The sequence below is a fragment of the Trichophyton verrucosum genome (assembly GCF_000151505.1).
Source record: "Trichophyton verrucosum HKI 0517 chromosome Unknown contig00811_1.f1.exp, whole genome shotgun sequence".
NCBI lineage: Eukaryota > Fungi > Ascomycota > Eurotiomycetes > Onygenales > Arthrodermataceae > Trichophyton > Trichophyton verrucosum.
Window position 1 is genome coordinate 1 of NW_003315248.1, and position 17,896 is coordinate 17,896.

The 17,896-nt window shown below is 49.3% G+C and overlaps 8 protein-coding genes across 8 annotated transcripts; 7 read left to right on the forward strand and 1 right to left on the reverse strand.

The window, feature by feature from the left end:
* Positions 1-1,095: 1,095 nt before the first annotated feature.
* Positions 1,096-1,996, forward strand: TRV_06776 (uncharacterized protein; the record flags this gene model as incomplete). The annotated part of the gene is made up of 2 exons (XM_003019124.1): positions 1,096-1,542; positions 1,616-1,996. 2 exons carry the CDS (start codon positions 1,096-1,098, stop codon positions 1,994-1,996), a joined length of 828 nt encoding a protein of 275 aa, XP_003019170.1.
* A 594-nt stretch (positions 1,997-2,590) lies between these two features.
* Positions 2,591-4,461, forward strand: TRV_06777 (uncharacterized protein; the record flags this gene model as incomplete). Its single annotated transcript, XM_003019125.1, has 5 exons — positions 2,591-2,748; positions 2,834-2,868; positions 2,951-3,706; positions 3,809-3,891; positions 3,952-4,461. The coding sequence occupies 5 exons, from the start codon at positions 2,591-2,593 to the stop codon at positions 4,459-4,461; spliced, it is 1,542 nt and encodes a 513-aa protein (XP_003019171.1).
* Positions 4,462-4,913: 452 nt separating this feature from the next.
* On the forward strand, positions 4,914-5,863 carry TRV_06778 (uncharacterized protein; the record flags this gene model as incomplete). Its single annotated transcript, XM_003019126.1, has 4 exons — positions 4,914-4,985; positions 5,157-5,183; positions 5,265-5,456; positions 5,519-5,863. 4 exons carry the CDS (start codon positions 4,914-4,916, stop codon positions 5,861-5,863), a joined length of 636 nt encoding a protein of 211 aa, XP_003019172.1.
* Positions 5,864-6,656: 793 nt separating this feature from the next.
* On the forward strand, positions 6,657-8,782 carry TRV_06779 (uncharacterized protein; the record flags this gene model as incomplete). The annotated part of the gene is made up of 2 exons (XM_003019127.1): positions 6,657-6,746; positions 6,821-8,782. The coding sequence occupies 2 exons, from the start codon at positions 6,657-6,659 to the stop codon at positions 8,780-8,782; spliced, it is 2,052 nt and encodes a 683-aa protein (XP_003019173.1).
* Positions 8,783-9,435: 653 nt separating this feature from the next.
* Positions 9,436-12,678, forward strand: TRV_06780 (uncharacterized protein; the record flags this gene model as incomplete). Its single annotated transcript, XM_003019128.1, has 1 exon — positions 9,436-12,678. The coding sequence occupies one exon, from the start codon at positions 9,436-9,438 to the stop codon at positions 12,676-12,678; it is 3,243 nt and encodes a 1,080-aa protein (XP_003019174.1).
* A 1,040-nt stretch (positions 12,679-13,718) lies between these two features.
* On the forward strand, positions 13,719-14,249 carry TRV_06781 (uncharacterized protein; the record flags this gene model as incomplete). Its single annotated transcript, XM_003019129.1, has 1 exon — positions 13,719-14,249. The coding sequence occupies one exon, from the start codon at positions 13,719-13,721 to the stop codon at positions 14,247-14,249; it is 531 nt and encodes a 176-aa protein (XP_003019175.1).
* A 317-nt stretch (positions 14,250-14,566) lies between these two features.
* Positions 14,567-15,292, reverse strand: TRV_06782 (uncharacterized protein; the record flags this gene model as incomplete). The annotated part of the gene is made up of 1 exon (XM_003019130.1): positions 14,567-15,292. One exon carries the CDS (start codon positions 15,290-15,292, stop codon positions 14,567-14,569), a length of 726 nt encoding a protein of 241 aa, XP_003019176.1.
* Positions 15,293-16,357: 1,065 nt separating this feature from the next.
* On the forward strand, positions 16,358-17,399 carry TRV_06783 (2-hydroxychromene-2-carboxylate isomerase, putative; the record flags this gene model as incomplete). Its single annotated transcript, XM_003019131.1, has 4 exons — positions 16,358-16,432; positions 16,522-16,809; positions 16,930-17,109; positions 17,196-17,399. 4 exons carry the CDS (start codon positions 16,358-16,360, stop codon positions 17,397-17,399), a joined length of 747 nt encoding a protein of 248 aa, XP_003019177.1.
* Between the last annotated feature and the right edge of the window lie 497 nt (positions 17,400-17,896).

A 17,896-nucleotide genomic window follows, 5' to 3' on the forward strand; every position in this document is an offset into this window, starting at 1 on the left:
AAAAAAAAGAATAAAAAAACGGCTGCTTTACCAAAAATGACTTACTGCAACTGTGCTTTTAGATTTCCTTCTCTTACGGCGGCTTCAAGTGATTCCCATGCTTCGGCAGCTCTCCTTGAGCTTCGCAGCATCCACCTCAACACATTGCTTTTCGTTCTTTTCTTTTCTTTATCGTTTCCAAAGGGGCGCATTTTTTATCCAGGGGGCGCATCATGCATGGGATATACTCGAGACGGCAGTATACATACTTTTTCTTTTGCAATTCTTTTCCGTCCCCTTACCCCAACCTTCCCTTCTTTCTTTTCTAATGCTTCACGCTTTATGATTATATTTTGCTTTTCAATCGTTCAATTCATCGGACTCGGAGAAACGGAAATGGAAACGGACACGGGCTTGTATTCTGGGCGCTGCATATCTATTGGGAGGAGCAACATTGCAAAAATAATATACACATTCAACGGACCTACACAGGGGGTGAAAAAAAAAAAAGAAACGGAGAATTAAGTCAAGAAACCTCCTTAGCTAGCTTTCAGATAGGTACCTATCAAATCAACCAAATCTACGTGTTCTTCTCTTCGACGGTGTTCTTCTGTGCCTCATCTTGCTGCTGTCTGCACGCCCGTTTCTTTTTCATGCGATCCATCAGATTTGCTGCACCCGATGTCGACTTGGCCATGGAGGCCGCATTGGCTGCTTTCCGCCCGTCCCCCCTCCTCTCTCTGCAGGCCCCTGTCCATGCTGCCCGCAGTGACTGTTAGTACTAGTTGTCATAGTGTATCAACCTGTGGCGGTGGTGGGGAGGAGGAGTTAGGGGGCTTAGCAGGCGGGAGGTTTGTTGCCCCTCCAGCAGCCCATCTCGCCACCCGTAAGCAAACAGCTCGTTATCTACCTATATAAGAGGGCCCCGGGGGAGAAGACAGAGCAACAGCCAGCAAGCCATCCAGTCAGTCAGTCCCCATCCTCCATCCTGCCCATCAATCTACTTGTCAACCGGCCAATTCGTTAGTTGACTAGTTAGCTGACCAGCAAGCCCCTCGCCTCTGCGTTTCATAGATCGAACCCCTCTATTTACCTTCACGAACACACCTAGCTACCATGTCCTTCAACGACCAGCAGCACCGCGGTGAAGCCGCAGGCTACTACGACGGAAACAACCTCCAGCTGGACCAAGAGCAGGCCATCAGACAGGCCAGATACGAGAAACATGGACGTGAAGACAAGGAAGACGACGATGACTCCCTCTTCAGCAAGGCCATGGGCTTCCTGAATAATAAGAAGGACAAGGTGGGCCGCGAGGACATCGACGAGCAGAAGGTGGTGCGATCCCACCAGATGCTTTACGGAGACAAAGACGACCGAGATGAGAAGCACGGTGCCGAGTCTTTGGGCTCCGGAGCGGCCATGCAGGCTCTTAAGATGTTCATGAACAGCAGTGGAAACCAGAACCAGAGCCAGGGCGGTGGTGACCAGAACAAACTTGTTGGTATGGCAATGGCACAGGCTGGCCAGATGTGGGAGCAGAAGAACCAGCAGGGCCGTGTGGTGAGTCCTTGATATGCCGCCAACTGCTTGATGATATCGCTGGTAGTTAACTGGTTACTGACAACGAATCTAGAACACTGACAAGCAGACTGCCGTCAACATGGCTGCTGAGTATGCTCTTAAGATGTACATCAAGGGCCAGATGGGTGGTGGAAGCACTGGAGCGGGCGGACTAGGCGGTCTCGGTGGCCTCGCTCTTATTTCTAGTGCTCTGGGAGGAAGTGGTGGTCAACAGCAGCAGGGTGGTGGACTTGCTGCCCTTGCTGGTGCTTTGACCGGCGGAGGCCAGCAGCAGCAGCAACAGCAACAGCCAAGCGGATTAGCTGCTATTGCCGGTGCTTTGGGTGGCGGCGGTGGCCAGCAGCAGCATCAGCAGCAACAGCAGCAACAGAACCAGCAGCAGGGCGATGGAGCTTCTAACTTATTGAACATGGCTTCGAAGTTCCTGAAGTAAAGTAGATTGAGGGCTCAATTGCGCCTATTCTAGATGATGTGGCTGTTTCGGGGCTATGTCGTTCGTTGGGATATAGTATATAGCTATTCTTGATTTTAGCCAATGAATCACGATGTCTATGTGACACTTTGCTTATATTCGGGCAGCTTCATTGAACAAGTTACTGGTAGTTGAGATCTAAATAGTGCCAGCATTTAGTTATCTTTAACTTTTAAGTACGGGATATTAGAGCCACGGTAACCACTTATACTTAACAAAGGACAAGATTTCCATTACCCATGGTAGAATATAGGCTATTAATCTTATAACTCTATCAAGTTGTCTGCTCTCCTTGCCTTTCCCGTTTGATTTTTATAAAAAAAAGACACATACTGTCCGCTGATACCGAGGATGGGTACCTATCAAATCCAAGCAACCCGCCCGATGTTACTCCCTCCAACCCTAACTGTGGCACTAACAAGGAACAGCCCAGTAGTTAACTAGTTACGGCGGCTGATCACCGGGCAGACAGGATGTCTTTAAGAGGATGGAAAGGCCTGCATCAATCCTTCTCGGCACATCAAGGTGCTTCAGCCCTGGACATAAACAGATATGATGACTGTCGAACGTGCTGAGCGGGATCTGACGGGTGAGGATGCAGCAACCAAGGCCAGCGTTGATACAAGAGACGCCGAGATACCAGACGGACCTACCACCGAGACGCTGGATGAGAAATTCCAGACCTCTAAATGGGAGATTTGGGCATATTATGCGTGTGTTTTCTCTCCTATGCCAGGAAAAGAAGATGGCTCTATTGCTGCTCCGTCTTCAACATTGATATACTGACACATTCTGCAGTTACTACGTGGGGAATAACGGACTGACACTCTTCAGTGGGTTTCTGCATTAAAATTATTTTTTTTTTTTTTTTAGGAACATTCATTCTTATCTGAAATCTGCTTCATAAATATCTAGACTTTGCTCCCACTGCATTCCAAAACCTGCTTTCTCAAGCCGCAGGTCCCGAGGGAACACTGGTATTTGCAGGCTCCAGACGAACAATAAACAGCATTGTACTGTTGAGCAATGGAATATCCTTTGCTATCCAGGTGCTTGTCTTTCTCTGCATCGGTAGCTTTGCCGACTTTGGCACCTGGAGGCCAAACATACTCATTGCGTTGTCTATCATCGCATACGCAGTTGGCTTTGGGTGGATAGACGTCCACACTTCTGAAAAATGGCACATTGCATCTGGCCTTTACATTGTAGGTCTTATTGCCTACCAGACTTGCCTGACCTTTTGGACGGCGGCCTTTCCCGGTCTTGCAAGAAATACAGCCGAAATTCGACAAAAGGCAGATGAATATCGTGCTGGCCTCATCACCAAGGACGATTTTGATGCCGTCGACTCGATGAAGCGAAGCCAGTTGTCAAATGTAGCCTTTTATGTCCAGTCTGTTGGGGAGGTGTTTATACTGGCCATAATTGTGGGCATTATGTTTGCATTGGACGTCAATGCCAGCGAGGCCAATAATAACAAGGGATTGAGTGTTCTTATTGCGTTTGCAACGGCTGTTTGGTTGCTCCTGTCGATACCCTGGTTCATCCTGGAGAAGAGACGGCCCGGACAAGATCTGAACGGAAAGAACATCGTTCTGGCTGGTTTGGGTCAGCTATATCGTGCGGCGACCGAGATATGGTCTCTAAGGCAGAGCTTATTCTACCTTATCGGTAAGTCATTGCATTACCTTGCTTGTCTGGCTAGGTAAGCATGCTAACCGTCAAGCCAAGGGTACTTCTTGCTCGGAGACTCTCTAAACACCACCGTTACAGTGATCGCAACGCTTCAAAACAGCATCGTTGCATATAACACGCTCCAGTTAACATACCTTCTTATAGTTGGCATCGTTTCTCAGGTAAGCTAACCTATGCTACCCAGTATTGATCTCATCTGACCTTCTTGGATAATTCCACAGGCCATCGGAATCTATGCGTTCTGGGCCATACAGCAGCGCTTCAGCTTACAGCCCAAGACTATGTTCAACGTTATTGCAATCGCCATCATTCTCCTTGACGGCTGGGGGATGGTCGGCATCTGGACCTCTCGCTTTGGATTCCACAACACCTGGGAAGTCTGGGCCTATCAAGCATTCTATGGCCTTTTTGTGTGTCCCTGGTATAGCTACAGCCAGATCATGATATCGGAAGTGACTCCTCGGGGCAAGGAGTTCCTCTTCTTCAGCCTGTTCAGCATCATTGGTAAGACGTCTTCTTTCATCGGCCCGCTGGTATCCAGCGCCATCATAGATGCTTCGCCATCAAGGAACAATTCGACTCCGTTCTACTTTCTGTTTGCTCTTAGTCTGGCAAGCTTTGTGTTCCTTTTCTTCTTTGTGGATGTACCGACGAGCCGGAGGGAGCAAGAGCTCTTTTTGGCCAGGGAAAAGGCGAGACTCGCGGAGAGAGAAGGGTCTTTGACTGGCTGAACATGCCAGAATAGCCTGCGTATATAATACTTTATTATCTAGTCAGTACTCCGTAGTTATCGAATGAAATGAATCCTGCATTGATTGTTCCTCGAATGTTCTTCTTTTGCGATGTCGGTGTGGCTGATGTCATCATCCACGTGATATGAGATAACATAAGCAGCCTCCGTCATCTGACGACGGCGTCCAGAGGAGCCAAAGAAACGACAAGCAGAGCAAAGCAACAAGCAAGCATCAGCCAGCATCAGCGTCATCGTCTCGACTGTCATCTGCCTGCTTAGGAGCACCGCCAGAGACGCCCTTCGCCTGCACATATACAGACTGCCCTCCGGCCTAGCAGCCCCTTGCCCCCTCGCACCCGTCTGCTCGTCTTGCCTACCGTATCTACGACTCGCCCGGACCTCAGATCAGCCCCCTCTACGCCCAAGGTGTCCAGCTCTTACACAACAACCATGGCTGCAAGAGCTCCAGGAGGCCGGACCAGTGCTAGGTTCGCCCAGTTCAAGCTTGTCCTTCTTGGTAAGGTATCCCGCTTCAATATAGCGGACGTTCGGTTTAAAAGTGAAAGTTTCATGCTAACCACTCTATGGTGTATGTAGGAGAGTCGGCTGTCGGAAAGGTGAACTTCCTGGCCCCTTGATCCATAATTATGCAGCCTTCTCTGATAGGATTACTGACTGACGTCTCCGGTATAGAGCTCCCTGGTTTTGCGATTCGTCAAAGTGAGTAAAAATCTTTGTATATAATAATTAATATTTCTGCCTTGTTGGCGGTGTACTGACGCCTGGTCCACTCTGCGTTAGGATCAATTCGACGATTACCGAGAGTCTACCATCGGCGCTGCATTTCTTACACAGACCATATCACTCGACGAGACTACGACAGTAAAGTTCGAAATATGGGATACCGCTGGCCAGGAAAGATATAAGTCGCTCGCGCCCATGTACTACCGAAATGCCAACTGTGCCGTCGTCGTTTATGATATAACCCAGGCGGTAAGGATCGTCCTCTTTTTATGCTACTACTCGGAGATTAGCAGAACTGACACAATGCATAGGCGTCTCTTGACAAGGCCAAGTCGTGGGTAAAGGAGCTGCAAAGACAAGCGAACGAGAATATCATCATTGCGCTTGCTGGAAACAAACTCGATCTCGTCAACGAAAGCCCTGACAAGCGCGCCATTGAAACCGCAGATGCAGCTGCTTATGCCAAAGAGGCCGGTTTGCTGTTCTTTGAAACATCTGCCAAGACGTCAACAAATGTACGGGAGCTATTCACTGCTATTGCGAAGAAACTACCGCTTGACCAGGCCGGCCCACGGAATCTGCGAGCAAACCCAAGACCGGGCGTTGATTTACGCCCAGAGTCGGCGAACACACAAGGAGGAGCTTGCAGCTGCTGAGTGTATTAGATGATTTCTACCCTTTATCTCCTTCTTTTTTTTTCATGATGGCTGCTTTTGGAATGTACATGGGTAATGAAGAAGTGGAAACGAGTGACGAGAGAAACCTGGCGTACCTCCCAGGCACAACAGCGGTACCATCTAATACGGTTTCATTGGAGCCCTTTCACATACCCCCCGCCTCCAGGCCCTTGAGACATCGAACCGACAGCATCTTGGAACAGTTTCTCAGTATCCATTCGTCCACCTACCTTATACACTGCTCTTGATGGGTTTTCCTCTCTATCCCTCCGCCTCTCTCTTATACTTCATTAGATATCAACTTGCGGCGCGTGTTTCCTCCTGCTATCTACGGTTTAATATCTGTTACCTTTTCCACTGACATGCTCTGCCCTGGTGTTAATATTGGCTTCACTGCTATTCACATTTGTAATTTGTTACGCCTTCCTGCTATCATCTTTACTCTTCCTTTCCCCTTTCCTTCTGTTACTCCGTGACCTCGGAAACGAGCAAGTGTAATCAGCTAGGACATCATCTGCTATCCCAAGTATAACCAAATGGATTCCTCTATCAAAAGTTGCCTGCCTCCTTGCAAAAGCGCCTTGCCTGTCCGTAAAACAGCGATGTAATAGCTTAAAGCGGCGCTAAAACCTTACCGGGCGAAACTACTTTTTGCTTGCACCAAAACATTCGACGTCGCCGTCTCACGACACAGCACACTCTCCGTCTCTCAGCCCATGAGCCGACAGCCATCCAGCTTCTGTCGACGATCCAGCGGCATATAACGCCCAGCATGCTGCGCAACTCAATTGCGCCGTCCCGAGGACTGGGCTCGTTGGCCCGGCAAAGGCTCACCACATCCGGACGAAACCTCATAACCAAGGTCCGTATTAACACCTTCCGACGGCAAGTGTACTAGATGGCCACCGGCTAATGGTGTCTAATTTCGTTATTTAGAGGAGTTACATTGAAGGTAAAAGCGCGGCCTGGCCTTCTGGGAGGTCAATTGCCAGTGTACTGCCAGCCCGAAAAACCTCATGTGCCACATTTACCACCAGCGCAACCCGTGGGAATGAGCAAAATATTCGATCACCGCCATCTCCATCTTCCGCCTCAGCTATATCGCCCGAAGGTATTTCGAGACCAGCATCTTCCTCACCTGCTGGCCAGACTTCTCCTGGCTCCTCGGTCAACCCGCCTGAGCCCCCGAAGGCTCAGACCGGCGCTCCTCCACCTCCACCACCACCACCTCCTGCTCCTAAGGCCAAGGGAAGATTCGGCAGATCCCTGCTGTACCTTGTTCTCACGGCTGGAGTTGCCTATGCCGGAGGGGTGTGGTTTTCTCTCAGATCCGATAACTTCCATGACTTCTTTACCGAATATGTTCCCTACGGCGAGGAGGCTGTATTGTACTTCGAGGAACTTGATTTCCGCCGTCGTTTCCCCAATGCCACCCGACATATCAACACTCGTCCTGCAGCTCCCCGCGATGAAGGCGAAAAAGTGACTATACCCAGCAAGAGTGGTGTTTCATGGAAGGTCGCTGAGAACGAAGGTACCAGTGATGTAACTCACAAGGGAAGACATATGAGTGCCGTGGATGCTGAAGTTTTTCGCACTGGCGGAGATGCAAAGTCCGCGTCAAACAAACCCACTACCGAGGACAAGAAGGGTTCTGAGAAGACCGGTTCGAAGAAGGATGAAAGCAAGGAAAGAGTCCCCGTTACAGACACTAAGAAGTCGACTGTTTCGCTTGATGAGCCAAGGAAGCCAGCAGTTGCTACTGTCTCAAGCATTGAGCCATTGGCAGCCTTACAAGATGACCCGATCATCCAGGAATTGACCAAGATTGTTAATGGACTTATTGCTGTTATAAATGCAGATGAGTCTGCTTCTAAGCTTGCTGCTCCTATTGCCAAGGCAAAGGATGACTTCCTGAAGCTCGGAGAGCAAATTTCCAGTATCAAGAAGGAGGCACATATTGCAGCTCAGGAGGAAATCAAGAATGCTCACAAGGAGTTTGAGCGCTCTGCTACTGAACTTGTCCGACGAATCGATGAAGTTCGCTCAGAAGAGGCCGCTGAATACCGTGAAGAATTTGAGACAGAACGCGAGAAGCTCGCAAACTCTTACCAGGAAAAGATCAAGACCGAGGTTGAGCGAGCCAATGCAGTTGCTGAGCAGCGACTTCGAAATGAGCTAGTTGAACAGGCCATTCAGTTGAACCGCAAATTCCTTAGTGACGTTGACACGCTAGTTGAAAAAGAGCGTCAAGGCCGCTTTAGCAAGCTCTCTGAGCTATCGGCCCAGGTTGCTGAACTTGAAAAGTTAACTGCAGGATGGAACGAGGTTATTGGTGCCAACCTGACTACCCAGCAGCTTCAAGTCGCTGTTGATGCTGTCCACAGTGCTCTTGAGAGCGAGAGCATGCCTAGGCCATTTATCAACGAACTTCTCGCTGTTAAGAGCCTTGCTGGCCAAGATCCAATTGTCAACGCCGCTATTTCTTCGATAAACCCCACTGCTTATCAACGTGGAATTCCATCTACTGCCCAGATAATTGATCGATTCAGGCGAGTTGCCAACGAAGTCCGCAAGGCAAGTCTCCTCCCCGAGGATGCGGGAGTAGCCAGTCACGCTACCAGCTACCTGATGAGCAAGGTCATGTTCAAGAAGGAAGCGTCCTCCAGCGGAGACGACGTTGAGAGCATACTCACCCGCACAGAGAAGCTCCTTGAACAAGGGAACCTCGACGACGCGGCTCGTGAGATGAATGCCCTTCGCGGATGGTCGAAGCTGCTCAGTAAGGATTGGCTGGCTGATGTAAGAAGAGTTCTGGAAGTTAGACAAGCCCTGGAGGTATGTTTCCTTTTCCTATTACCAACACTGTCTCTACTTATATACTACAATGAATACTAACTCTAGCTGCTCTAGGTCATTGAAACCGAAGCCCGTCTTAAGTGCCTCCAGGTCGAGAGCTTGGGACACTAGCTCCCTCTGCCAATTTTTCCTTAACCGTCTTTGCATTCAAAAGCCCTGTCCATCATTTAGAACCTTAGTTTCCTGCTGTAAAACAGATCTCAATGTATCTACTAGAATTGCAAAACGTAACTTCTGGACTATCCGTCCTCCTCCATCTTCCTCTCCTTTTTTTTTTCTTTTTGCCAACTTTTTATATTGACAAGTCTTGGCCCTGGCCGCGTATAATACCACGTGACATTGTTTGTCTTGTTTGCACATCTCAACACTCCCTAAAGAGGCAAAAAAGGAGTAGCCGCGCGGATCTTCATCGAACTAACAAACATCAGACATCAACACCAGCAGCAGCCGCTTGGAAGATGTGAATGAAGAGCCGACGGCCATGGTTATCGACTATATTTCAACCAGGTTGGATCCGCTCTGAACTGGTCATCTTTTCTCTTTGGGCGGACTTTGTCGTTCTTGCTTTCTTTTCTTGTATGACCTAGTCCCATGTCTCAGCCAGGGCCTAATCACATGCATAGCTACAGCTTTGATTTTGATAACATTCCCTCAGCCCAGCTTTCTGGAGCTATCGTCAATTCATAGCCTCGATGGCTCGTTCTTCTCAAGAGTCGGATCAAGACCGGAGTGAGTACGCGGACAGGCGTGCATCCGAGGGCTATGGACAAGCCACCCCTAACTCCAATAGGGGCGGAAGCCTTGACCAAACCCCTTCCCCAAGTTCAGATTTTCTTCTTCAAAGGAGGCATAGAAAACAAGGAAGCAGTACATTTCGACTAGAGTCTCCCACAGGGCCTCCTAGTTCAAATTCTCCATGGGCAGGTGTTAGTCGACGGGGTAAAGACACCATTCGTCATCAAAGTGATGATAGTGAGCTGGTCATCCCCAAACGCAATTCTCAGCAACGTCGTCAGCTTCATACGCCTAAGCCATCCATTGGTAGCTCACCGCTCTCGAATGTTGTGTCACACGAAGAGAATGACCAAAGAGATGCACCCTATACCCCAGACGGTCAATCACGCGTACATCATCGACAGTCTCCGTCAGTTGGACTGGATACAGATCCTGCCCAAATTGTCAATCTCGCGCTAAGCCTTAGCGACTCGCGGAACAGGGTTTCTTCGTCCCGTACCGTTTCGAGCGGAATTCAGCGTACGAGACTGTCATCCTCTATGATCCATTCCAAACCTCAGGGTTTACAGTCGCCGAGGATTTCTGAAATTGAAACGCCAACGCGAAGGCCATCAACTTCTCAGGGAACAGTCGATCTCAGATATGGAGCCACGCATTATGGCGAGGTTCAGCTCTCCCATGCAACTCTTGCCAGGGCCGAGAAGGCTAAACAACACTTTGAGTTGTTTGAGCATTATTTGCGGCTCCTTCCACATCTACCGCCTCTGCCATCCCCTGGAGATGCATCTGGCAGGCACCAAACAAACCGAGGGTACCAAGAGGACACCCCAGAAGGCAGACAGTACAACCCCTTGCAATATTTACGCAATAGAAAAGTCAGGTACAGGGAGAGACAAGCTATTGATTCCGAGGCGGCAGGGTGGGGAGATGTTGAAAAGGTCTCAGAATGGGTCGATTCCATTGTTCAGGCCCCCAACTTACATCTGCGGGAACCTGATGAATATATTGATCTACCGGAATTCCAGCCTAGTGCTTCCAGAGTCGATCCAGAAGACAAGTCTGATCGAACTTTGACGCATACCAAATCTGGCGAGGTTTTACGGCGTCGCCCTCGAATGGATTGGGCTACGACGCCATTAGACCTTCTGGCAGATATTGTTTGGTATGAACAAAATGGCAACAAAGCCAAGGTCGAAGATCGACATGGGAAGAAGCTATTCCCTCGTGGCATCATAACTAGACATCATACCGACCCCCGTGCAATTCAAGTAGAATCTCCTGGCTCTACGGAGCAATCAAATGCACAGGTTGATGCTAGCTCAGAGATAGATGATATCCAATACCTCAGTACACCTACACCAGCTGGTAGCCGGAGCCAACAAAACGCTGAAAGAGGGCGCTTACGGCACCGACTGGCCCATTCCATTAATTTGACACCAAACCATAGCAGATCGAGAAAGCAAAGCAAATCCCCAGTTAAGAAACGACCTCGTAGCTCTTCTGAATCATCGCGCCATTCATACGGTAGCAACAACAGTGAAAGTTGGAGACGAATATCCAAAACAAAAACCAGAGAATTCGGTGATAATGGAAAGAATTCACGAAGAAACGCTGCCGTCTTAGATACCGGCAGACCAGTCACGCCCAACCAAGCTTCTCTTGACACTGAAAACATCCATAAAAATCATTTGAGGGTTCCAAATACACCGGAAAACACGCTTCTCCCTAATCCAGACTTTGAGTCTAACCCTCACATATCACCACGCCACGAATATTCTGCTTCTAATTCCTCCCTGGCAAGTGATGGTGGGATAAATGGCTCTCGAGACATGCCGAATCAGGATGACAGCGGCCCTTTCCAGACCCCTGGCCCGAGAGGGTTCTTCCCGAATATGTCAATAAGCCTTTCTCCCCTGCGTGGACGCTCCACGTCACCCAGTCGACGGCATCCCTTCCATTTGGGGCACTCAAGGAAGCCCAGCCGACAAAAACAAGGGCAGATTCTGGATTTCACGGAATCCCAGGGCGACCTTGGCACTCTATCTCATCGCCGTACGACTTCTAACCTCTCTCCCCCAGGCTCTCCTTCGGTACCAGAGGGCCAGAAGACCCCAGTTTTCCGAAGAGCAGATAGTTCTCCTGCTAAGAATACTCGCAGTAGCGGTCAACAAGACTGGAAAAGGCTCCTTAAGGGAACCCGGATCGCAGAGTTGGTTGGGAGTGAAGTGTCAAGGGTGGGAGACTTAATACGGAAGAAAGACAATTTCAGCCACTCAAGGCGATCGTCTGCGTCGAGTTTATCAGAATATGTAGATGCAGATACCAAGATACCTACTGAGGATGATTCATTCTTCTGTCCAGCACAAAAGGTGGACTCTGATAATTCCAAAGCACATCAAGGACAGCTTCCGGATTTCACCTCTAGTTCACAAACCAAACCTTTAAATGATAAGGATGATGTCGCTGAGGATGAGATGACTACAGAAACTCAAGACCCTGATTCCAATATGGGTTTGACTAGCCAGGATATATCCACATCAATGAGCCTTGACGAGATTACGAGGAACTGGACACCTCGATATATCCCTTGCTCTGGCCGTGTCAGCAAACGAGACATTTCTTTCGCTCGCGCTCGTCTCCTATCGTCAGGCATCAAAGCCTTGGAAATATGCCGTTATGCCGAGAGCTCTTCTACACCCTTCGCAGACTCATGGTTGAACGACCCGGTTAAATACAACAATATCGGTCCATATATTTTAAGCACAGGAGCAGCTGCGCTTCGCACCAGACGAACAGTCGCAGAATTTGATGAGCGTGTGACTGCGTACAATAAGACCATCATGGATTTTACCAAAGTTAAGGCTCCACCCATGCAATCCAGGATCCGAAACCTCGAGATGCAGATTAGCAGTACGCTCACGCTTCGCATAATACCGTTAACGACCCGGGCGGAAACCCTGGCAAATGAACTTGGGACAAAATGTACATTGCCTGTCAAAAGGCTTGAGAATATATTGAATAAGGGTCTGAGAAAGCGAAGTCGCCGAATCCGCTCCATGATCACGCTATTATCCGCAATCTTTGAATGGATGCTTATGGGAGTTTTCTGGGTTGTTTGGATCAGCGTCATGATCTGGAAACTAATCCGGCTACTTGCATTTGGAGCATTCAGGGGTGTTCGCTGGGTTCTCTGGCTATGATCTATCTTCACCCCAGCTATTCTGACAAGGTAGCACTTGAATTTGTTTACCCTAGTCATGAATATTGCCCTTTAACCTATACACGAGCACGTCTTTTCTTGGTCTCGACTTATTGAATTAGCCTGTTTTAATCATGCAGTGATACCCTATTTGATAATTTGTCTTAGCTCTTCTTCCTGTCGAGTCACTTTTATCGTGTTTTATTAGAATTTTTTGACCTCAGTGGCGTTTATGGGTATAAAACACTACTTTAATTCACTATAATACCCTTTAAATTGTATCCTTAGAGATCTTACTTGAGTGTATGATACTTTAATACCCAGTGAATACCCGACACTAGTGATGGGTGTCTAGAAATAATTGTTTCTCACTTCTTTCAAAGGGATATTCTTTCTCCTTTATTCATATCCATGTCTCTGCGTGTATCTCTTCAAGGTCGGTTTTAGCGGAAGTCCCCAGCCCTACGGATGTCCATGGATCCTACCAGCCAGTTTGAAATCACTAAGGGTGATGATCTCATGTATTCTACTGAGCTCGGTGAGTTCACGGGAGACCTGCCATATCACTAGAACCCTTTTCAAGCGGCCTTGCTTCCAACATAAAAAGCTGCTCCTTCTTGGCTACCTTCTTGCTCCCCTTTTTTTCGGCCATCAAATTTCCGTTTTGTCTTTAACGAATACCCTTTTCCTCACCAGTTGTGCTTGAAGGATAGTTGAAAGCAACTACCCAGGAGTCCAACGTTGTGATTCAATATATTCAATATACCAGCGTCCGGGTTACGTTTTTATCCAGGAGAACCAGCCAAATCCAGCACCCCAGATCCAATCTCGCTTTGACTCTCTTATTGTGTCTGGAGAAAAAACATATCTATATTCGCCTTTGCGATTCTGTTCTCAATGCGTGGGATAAGCCCTGTTAACACTCCCACTGGTGGTAGAAGTTCTGTCCCATATGCAGTCAGCCCTGTGAGTTCTATACGCCATCATAATGTCCTTGACGCAGGACAAGCGTATAACTTCCAGAACGCGGAGAGTGGCTCCATGGTGCAATATGGAGGGGCTCAGAAACGAGACACGGGCGTTGTAGAAGTCGAGGGCAGACAGTATACGTATGATATGGACTCACGGGAGAGACTCAAGGTCCGCAACATGCTTGAGAGACAGAAAAAGGCTGGCAAGACCAGTGTAGAGATTGGAAAATATCTCCTCCAGACGTATAATAATCGGGACCAAGGACTTGGGGGTATGGTGACGTATTTGTTTGGCAACGGGAATCCATACGTTAGCATCACTGCTATTGTTATGAAGGCTGTTGGCTTGAATCCACCGGTCCAGAACGGCTATAGAGCAGAGTCAGCTTATGCTACTCCAACGCCTTCCCGCCCATCTCCAAATGGCCATAAGTTGTTGAAGTATGAGGCTAGCAGCCGGGCTGGTACTCCTGCGCAAGACACAGTTAACCCAAAGTACACCCTTGAAGACAGTGAGGAGCCTCCCTTTTTGCGGCCGGCTACGCTCGAGCGTATCCAGCGGGGATATTTCGATCCAAAGCTTGACTGGGGGAGAAAGTAGGAGTTGGTTTTATCGCATGATGCAAAAGCAAAATCATAGATAGTATGCCATAGATTCAGCGTTCAGCGACGGAGTTGGAGGTTTCGGTCTTAATATTTCAATCACAATTTAACTATTACCCATTTCTCTGGCATCATCAATGAAGACTAGAAAGAAAGTTATAAACCTGGTTCCATTGTAGTAATGCTAGCTATCAGACGCAGAGAGATAAACCAACACCGAGGTCACCCATGCTAATGAAGAAAGAGAGGAGTAGGTAAAGGCAGTCCAAAGGAACAATAAACATAAAAAACAGAGAGGATAGCAATATGCAGAGGCTAGGAGCCCAACGAGTCTGTAGCAACGGTTTGATAAGGAGACCTTTTCTTGACGTTTCTTTTCCGTGTAGATGCTCTCAGGCGGGAAGGGATGCCGGCAACAAAGCCGGTAAACTTGGACCAAGAAGACCTGGAGGGAGCAGAGCCATCGCTATCCGTGGCTACTGTGCTGCCTTCTTCATAGACTGTGCCGTCGGGAAGCCTACCGCGGGTCCGGAGGCGTGGAAGGATAAGGTCTTGGTTTGTTATTGGGCTATCGTTAAAAGGCGGGATGGTGGAAGTAGACGGTTTGGACCGGTCTCGCAAGAAGGAGAGTGTCTTTCGCAGAGACCTCCCCATGGTAGGCGGTTTCTCGAGTGCTGGACAAGGCCGCTGGATTTGGGCGCTAGGCGACAGAGCTGGGTCTGGGAGTCGCTGCAGACAAAACTGACATGCGTCCGCAACGGCCGGATCTCGATGAGCTGTTCGGACGTCTGGACTCGGACTCGCTTCTGAATCTGACGGCTCAGGCGGGTCGTTTTGGAGCGGTCTTATATTCCAGACAGGTGGTCGATGGCTGTATTCCCCCTGGCGTCTCTGTATGTTCAACGATTCATCGGGGCTGATTGCTATCGGAGTGCCACCCTCTGGGTCTAGAAATGTCCTCGGAAGCTGTTCGGTCCTATCTGGGGTCTCTATCTTGACGGTGCCCGTTTCATTCATGGTGCTGGTGACGCTGTGTAGCATTCTGGGGGGTCTGGCCGCCTCCACGGAGAGACGGCTGATATCCGACAAACGCCAGCCCTGGAGCTCTTATCAAGAAACCGAGTAACGAGGCAGGCCAGTGAAGCGAGAATCGTTACAGACCCAGAGGAGCCTATCGACCGGCGAGGGAGATAAAGATGACGCCCTTCACAGCTGGCCCGGCTGGTATAAATAAACACATCCTCGAGAGAAACCGCGATAGAGCCAGCCACAGAGAGTTAAGGGAAGGACGCGGTGACGAGCAGGGCATCATGAGAGAAGCCATCGAGCAGGCAGTTGGTGAGGCTTGACATCGTTATTCACCGGGGTATCAATCAGTTGATCACCGTCCACGCTGCTGGCTGCTGGTTCCATGGGGTGCAACAAGCAGCCCTCGAGGCGGCGGGGAGTATGTAACACTGCGACGAGAGAGAGGCGTGGAGCCCATCACGCTGGCCGTCGTCTATCAGCATGATGTCACTCTCTGATGGGAATGATGAGGTTGATCGCCCTCATAAACGTGTCGAGCAGTTAATCCCTGCGGCTGGCGCTTGTTGGGACGCTGTTCGGCTCATATCGTATCCAGCCATATGAATAACTAGCCGGCTGCCTGGCGAGATCCCAACACTGAGGCTCACATCAAGCGCCAGAAGAGCCCTTAAAACAGCTTCATCTTCGCCCTTCCACCGACTCCGACTTCGTCTACCCGTAACTATTATTATTGCAGCAGAGTTCCAACCCGACCATCAGCCGCCCGCGATGCTTCCCCGGCGCCTCCTGAGCCCGCGTGCGCTGCTGGCGATGCCTCGGCCCCGGCAGTCTCGGTGGGTCAAAAGCCTCAACCTCCGCCTGATCGAGTTATTCTCCAAGTTGATGATAACTCCGGGATCTCTTCCCCCTATGCATGAAAGTCATCCATAGCCACGGCTAACAGACGCCTGCAGGAGTCAGCATCTACCGCCCTCGTCGGCCTCCCCATCCTCGACCTCTGCGCTGTCGCTCGACCGGCGGTTTTCTGCTGCTGCTGCTGCTGCTGCTGCTCCCGGCCTGCCCTCTACGGACACCAAGATGGCTGCACCCAAGATCACTCTCTACGTCGACATCGTCAGCCCCTTTGCCTACATCGCCTACCATGTGCTGAGGGTAAGCACGAGATTGGTCGTCCTGTTTCTTGTTTCTTGCTCCTTGCATGGACTTTGATTAATTCTGACTTGCACTCTCGATGGCGCCAGAACTCCCCTGTTTTTGCAAAATGCACCACGACGTACGTCCCTGTCCTGCTTGGGGGCATCATCCAGGCTACGGGGAACACTCCTCCAATCCGTATCAAAAGTAAGCCGTTGACCCGTCCTCCACTTGCTCTGCTCAATCTCCTCTTGCAGGCTCGTCTAATTTCATATATTTTAAATCCCGCAGACAAGGATAAATGGATCAACGTGGAGCGCCTGCGCTGGTCAAAGCTACTGGGAGTTCCCATTACTGAGGCTATGCCAGACGGATTTCCGGTTTTTACTCTAGCTGTAAGTTAATCTCCGGCGGTGAAGGCCCCTTGCTGTATTCATCGTTGCTCCTGTGCGATGCCTCTGCAAAATTTTTCTCCCTTTCTTTTGCTTGTGGTGTTTTCACTGATTTTCATGCAGGTCCAGCGGGCTCTCTGCGTCGTTGCGGCCGATCACCCTGAAAAATTGGCCGGCTGCATTGATGCGCTATACAATACGCTATGGGTCAAGAGAGACTCGTCTGTTATCAAACCGGAAGGTTATGTGCCGGTGCTAGAGACCGTGATTGGCAAAGACGCTGCGATCAAAGTAGCGGAGAAGGTAAGGAATTTTTGAGTGTCTGGAGGATATCATACATGTGAAACTGGACTCTCCCTGTTTTTCCTCCCCGCTAACTGTGAGGGTAGTCAAATACTGCCGAAATAAAGCAGAAGCTGGTATCAAACACAGACCGGGCCGTTGAATCTGGTGCATTCGGCTTGCCGTGGATGGAATGCACCAATTCCAAGGGTGAGACAGAGTCGTTCTTTGGTGTAGATCACCTTGGACAAGTCGTTGCTTTCCTGGGCTTGGATGGCACGCTTGGACAAGGCTTTAAGGCGTTACTCTAGATTTTTTTTTTTCCAAGTGCGGATGCAGCCGTGCTTAAGGGGCCCATATAACACACTGATAGACAGAGAAGACACACCCATTACCTATTGAAGACGAGCAGTTGGGTATTGAACAGTCAAGCAAGATCTACATATTTTGTCGTGTGTGTGTAAAATGCGCCGTCCAATAATAATAAGCTCAGAATGGGTCTATTTTAAACTATATTATTGGTCAATCTGTCGATATGTTATTCGCCAGATTTAGATTAGTCATTATCTTGGCAGGAAAAGCTTATCTGAGTGTCAGGTAGCCGTCCCTTCTGACTCCATCTGAAGAGCACTTCTTGAATATCAACTGCAGTACAAAGCCTATCATTTGCCTCTCCTCTCAGATAACTACAGCCATCTTACTCCCCACTTGCAAGTTCACCCGCGTACCAGGATTCCGAGGTCCCCCGATCAGTGACGTCTCGGCCCGGAATAACATCTTTACCGGTGATATTTCACTGCCCGAAGGT